The 6,000-nt window shown below is 45.1% G+C and overlaps 1 protein-coding gene across 1 annotated transcript; it reads right to left on the bottom strand.

The window, feature by feature from the left end:
• Window positions 1-287: 287 nt before the first annotated feature.
• Window positions 288-3,802, bottom strand: LOC144247123 (protein FAM162B-like). Its single transcript, XM_077786631.1, is given in 5 exon segments — window positions 288-358; window positions 361-394; window positions 1,047-1,155; window positions 2,375-2,480; window positions 3,670-3,802. Coding segments are annotated over 5 exon segments (453 nt in total).
• Window positions 3,803-6,000: the final 2,198 nt, after the last annotated feature.

Here is a 6,000-nt window from a genome sequence, read left to right as displayed (position 1 = left end):
GCACCATAAAAAACTGATCCTGAGCTGGGGAGTCCTGCATTTGTCCTTTCCACAATTTGCAGTTTAAAAGATATTTTTGTATATGAGCTGGGCCTGGTGACAAAGACCAGAAGCCACAAAAAGCAGTTTCCATAGGGGGTTCCCAGTTTGGACAGAGCAGTTTTTAAGCAATTCTCTTTGCTCTGAGAATTTCAGTGAAAAAGCTCTTAAGAGTTAAAGGAAGACAGGTCCATATGCCACATGAGCAAATCACTGATCTTCTTATGTTAAAATAAATCTGTTCCAAATCATTGTGACTTCCCGACAGCTGCCTCCTGACCTTTCTCCACTGCAGCCCTCCATTTGGCCTTTTTTCTGCATTCACCCTCAGCAGAGTCTGATGGTTCTTCACAGCCTGAAAATGATTTGGTGGAAATCATTGCATGCACACAGTTGCCACCACTAAATTTCCCCACGTCTGCACCACCTCCTTTGACACCTCACTGTCCTTTTTGATATTTTGCAGTGATTGAAGTTAATCTGTTTTCTTGTTATACCACATTTTCAGCATTTGCAGCTCTGATTAGCAAGAGAATTACACTGTAAATTGTTTACAGGTGCACTCTGAATTGCAAGTCAAACTGGAGACCCAGCAGTGGGGTGGGATAGGGAGAAGAGTCACAGCTCTTGGTGACCATGGTGGCATCCAGGCCAGGCAGGCAGGACCACAAGAGCCTCATGGCTGACAGATGTCAGGCACAATGAGGTTCCATTGACACTGTATGAGTTATTCCATTATCTTTGGCCCAGGCTCCTGTTGAGACACTGTCATATAGAGCATTGCATTGCACAGGTTTATGGCAGCATGGGTCAGGAGCAAAACATTAAACAGCAGGTTGTGCTTTCCAATGCCAGTGTCTCCTCTAGAGAAGGGGTGATACAGACCTTGTGCATACATTGCCCATGTGTATGTATTCTCAAACCTATCTGTCACCCAGTGCTTATTTCCAAAGAACATACATAGACCATACATTAAGTGAACCAGTTCCTTCAGAAACAATACTCACTTCTTTGCCTGTGATGATCATGGCCACACAGCCCAGCACAGTCAGTGCAATCATGACGTAGCAAACCTTAATCCTGGCAATGTTCCTTGCGGTGTCAAGGACCTCAGACCTGTGGAGGACAGAGCAGATTTTCCATTCTGCAGCAGCATGTGTGAAATGGGATCATGGGAAGATGGGTAATGAATGCTCAAGTCTTGCAGCTACTTCCTGTCAATGTACAATGGCATTCAGCCTTCACTTTCTGCAGCCGATTAAAGGAGAACTGAAAAAAATAGCCTGTGCGGAAAAGATTTAGGTTAAAAGTCATCAGTAATAATAGGATTAAAAACTCCTACTCTCCTGTATTATTTTATTCTGTGAGAGAGTGAACACCTGTAAAATGACAGACATGGGAAAGTCTTTCCACTATAATAATAAAGGACCAACCTTTAGGTGCTGCGGGCAGGCCATGGGGTGCTGTGCAGCACCAGGAGACACTGGGGCCATGCCACAAGAGCCAGGCAATGCCACCCTCAGGGAATTAAAAGCCTATCACAGCACAGCCTCTGCCAGGCAGTTGGCATCAGCCCCACAAGCATCTGCCCATGGTGGGAGGCTGACCAGGTCAGAGCACACAACTGCACCATCCAGGAGTTTTCTTCCCAAGCAGCTGAACAGCCCCATTCATCACTGGAAAATCTCCACCACCTTCCATGAGTAACTCCTGGCATATACCAACGATTCACGTTTGCAAGAAACTGCAGCATGGCAATGAGCTATCCCTGAAATTATATCCATCCATGGATTTACTCACACCTGCAAGGGGAAGGACAGCTGAAGGAGAACCAGGATGTCACAGGTCAGAAGTATTAGGACTCCAAAATTGAGTGACAATCCTTTAAGAAAATATCTCAACAAGGAGGTGAAACCACAGCCCATACAGGAGGAACTCATTGCACAGGTCTGTCACCAAAGTTGTATGTAGCCCCAGCTTCTAATTAAAATTTATGCAGCATTATTAACCACTAATCAATAAAACCTAGAAAAGCCTGTAAAAACCCAGATTGAATGATATCTTATCATGGTGGCTTCTGACTTTCAAAGCCACTTGTCTTGCAAAAGATGCTTCAGCTTAGTTTGAAATTTGTGATAACTAAAATAAGCAAATCCAGTTTACCTCACAGGGAATAACAAAAAGTTACAAGAGTTAAAATTATTTACAGCTAATTTTTGGACACCAGCATGGGGGAGGCACTAACCCCCACAAGAGCACAGTTCTGGGTAATGCAGACTGGGGTCTCAATCTGTGTGCTCACTGCCAAAAGAATCATTCTGACAGGTCCACTTACGATATGTGCCTGGGAATGTCCTCCTCCTTTTTCAAGCGTCCTGACCATACTAGCACCTTTCTATCAAAACTTGTAGGCCTTCTCTCATTCCTGAAAGCTTCTTTACCTGTAAGAGAATTTGTAAAAAGCAATGAGCTAAGCTTCAAAAAGGAAAAAGAGCTGTTGGTACAGAGGGAAAAGAATTGAAAGTTTAAAATTACACTTTTCTATTCTGTGGAAGCTAAATGTGCTTTCTAAAGTCAAAAAGACTCAGCAGCTGGTATGAAGTGCTTTGTTACATTTGCAGCTTATTTTATTTGACTTTCTTTCCTTTAATTTTGGTAGTTTTAAACTAAAATTCTCCTCTAAACTTCCTGATTAAGAGGGCAAATGGTGTGGGGTTGAAGTCCCCAAGCCCACAGCAACATTGAGCACCCTGTGAGCATTGTGCTTTTAAATGGCCCAACTAGTGAGTTAAGCAAACTGCCAGCAGCACAAGTAGCTAACTCCTCAACAGCTTCTCCTGAAATCACTGATGGAGAGATGATGTCTGCTAAAATGCAGCCTGGTGGGAGACTGACAGTTGTTCTCATGCAAGCTGGGTACCACGTTACTGCACTCTAATGATGATACATTACACCCCATCAGGCTACCACGGTGATGCCATTTGCATGCTGTCACCCACAGCACAGTGAGAAAAGTACTCTGGCTCCTCTTGATGGAAACAAGCCCAATAACAGGCAACAACAAGGATAATGGCAGAGAGACCCTGAAAAACATATGAAAGTAGTGGTGCAGGCTAAGAAGAGAAACTGTGTCCATACCAGGAAGCCTGTTCATCTGTGAGCAGACAATGCCTGCTCCCTGCCTCATAATCCAGGCCACTGTCTGGCACAAGCTGTGGCTGTAACCTGACAAGGAGCAGAGCAGGAAGCAGAGGGGAGTAAGTCCCCCACTTGCACAGCCCTGCACGTGGAGGGACATGCACTGATCCTCCTCTGGAGACCTGGCAGCTGAGTAAGAGGAGGAACATTTATTTGTTTTAATTGACATATTCCCTGACATGAAGTATCAGTTGATATTTGCTGCCATAGGAGAACAGCTATAGAATAGAAAAAGCTTTACAACCCTGTGCACTGTGCTGGTCAGAGCTCTGGGTGTGCTCCCTGCCCCAGGAGCATTTGTAGCCCCAGGAGACAAAGCACTGCAGTAACTCAGCCATGGCTGAGAATGAGAATAATTTTCTCACCCTTTCCTGCAAATACCCTTTTCCTCCTTGCTGCAGCACGAAACAGTGACCAAGGCTTTCTACTCACCTGGATAAGCCATCTGCAAAGCCATGTCCTGGGCATTCTCTGCTCTGCTGCTAGCACTTCTGGTGGGGCACAGGACCAGCAGAGCCACCCGCTGCCACAGCCCAGCGCTGTGCCCCAGCAGCCTCCCCAGCATCCTGCCCCGGACCACCACAGCCCCACCAGCCTGGGCAGGAGTCCAGGAGGCTGCTTCTAGGACTTATTAAAGTAAAAATAGCCCTTAAATTTATCACTTGTGTTTTTACCAAAATGACACACCCTGGGAGCTGGGCGGGCAGAAATCACCACACCCAGCCCCGACTCTGCCCGAGGCTCTCCATCCCAAGAAGCTGCTCAGGAGAACAGTGGCTATGAACATTTTTTTCTCAGTCCTTACTATGGAAGAACTAAAATAAGACAGTGTTCTGTATTTCCCCAAAGACAGGCTTAGTGAGTGCTAATTATCACAGCTGGTTAAGCTGTTAGAGTTCTCAGCTACAAAATAATCTTGCAAATCAGTTGCTTTAAACAGATTTTCTGAAAAGGAGCAGTGTTTACTGCATTTCAGAATAAATGTGGTTTGGTGGCAGGAAAATAAAGTTGATGTCTGTACCTATAAATGCAGTCTAGGGAGTCCATCTCATGTGCAGACTGCAAACTTTCCTAGCAAAATAATATACTTTAGATATGCTTCAGGTTTAAAACAGTAAACTAAGAAATCATAACAAAAACCTCAGCTGATGTAGATTTGTCAGTCAGTAAAACTGTCATTGAAATGTAGTGATACCTATAAAGTATTTGCCCTCCACAAAGTCTGGATAGTGCTGACAAACAAGACATGCAAACAAGACCTGCAAACAAGAAGAAATCAGTGGAAGTGATTATGTTAAAAAAAGCAGAAGGAAAAGCTGGTAAAGTCAGAGACAATATTTGTGTCCTGCTCAGGATTTCCCTGTGGTAAAATGAGTATGAGGAAAGACACATTTATAGCCTGAAGTTTATGGCCAGCATGCCTGAGCATTCCCACGAGCTCCCTTCTCATCTTGTGGAAGAGCTGCTGAGTGAAAAAAGGCATTGTACATCTGGACATCCCTCAGTCCCAGAAGGGCAGGAGGGGCTGTGGGCAGTGGATGGGATGTGCTGCTTTGGTGCTTGTGTCTGATTATGGATTTGAAGAGATAAAAAAGAACATTTTTATATTATGTCTTAATTTCTCAAAAGGTGAGAAAACTGTGGGGGTTGCAGGCCTCTGTTGCTTATCCACCTAGGGGTTGCCAATTGTTTCCTCTAGCAGACACACCAGCTAACAGCTGTATTAATCATGTCTGCTGTGAGCAAAAAGGCACTTCAGGATTTATTATGCCAGCATTTGGAAGTGCAAAGACAGAGAGGTCCTCAGAAAACCACAAAGGCAGTTACTTATTCCTCAATTTTACTTATTTGTCTGGAACCATGAATGCTTAATGACAGGCTGAGTTTTAGTGCAGTGTGTGAAAGCTATAGACACCTCTGTCTTAGGAATTCCAGGAATTTCTCTTCAACACTTTGGCTCTCCCTCTGGCCCAGAGCAACTTAGATCCCTTTCTGAACAGCAGAGAGATGGAGAATGTTCTTGGACCAAGGTAGACTTGTGAGCAGCCTGATGAACTCCAATCTCCTTAGAGATGTGTTCTGCCTATCTCAGTGAGTGCACACCCCCCTGCCCAAGTTACAGCAGGAGGCTCATCCAGTCACTCCCCACACTGAGCCATCACTTGATACTCATCAGTGACTCATCAGTGCACCAAAGTGCAGCCAGTATTTCATAACCATTAAGATCATGTGTAAGGAGTTGATTGAATAGGAGTAACAACTTGTTTGGAGATACAGAACTAGCACAACTGGGTCTAAAGCATCATCACCTCTGCCTTCAGCACCCTTCTGCCAGGAGGGGAGCAGGACCCAACTCCTGAGCAAGCCCTGGACAATACAGAAAGCACTGACTAGCTATACAGGCATTGCCCAGGCTTCCTCTGACCTCACTGCAAGGGGAGGGCACAGATCTGAAGGCTTTTGAGTCACAAAGGACCAGACTAGCTCAGACAGAGCAGAGGATGGTCTGCAGCTGTGCTGGTGCAGACTCATGACATTTCTGGTTTCTGTGCGAGAGTGATATGTAGCTGCAGCACTTGTTGCACACTGCTGCCAACACTAAAGATTTAAACTAAACAGAAAACCTCACAGGACTCCATCCTGGTTCTGCGTCCTCTTCACGCCCCTTCTGCCACTTCAAACTCTGCTACTTCAGCTGCCTCCACAGCAAGGACTAGCAGCCAGACCCAAAACATACTCAAAAACCTTTGCAGAACTGGAACT

Source organism: Lonchura striata, chromosome 14 (assembly GCF_046129695.1).
Source record: "Lonchura striata isolate bLonStr1 chromosome 14, bLonStr1.mat, whole genome shotgun sequence".
NCBI classification, from domain to species: Eukaryota; Metazoa; Chordata; class Aves; order Passeriformes; family Estrildidae; genus Lonchura; species Lonchura striata.
The sequence above is the reverse complement of the archived record's forward strand: the minus strand, read 5'-3'. Positions and strand labels throughout refer to the sequence as shown.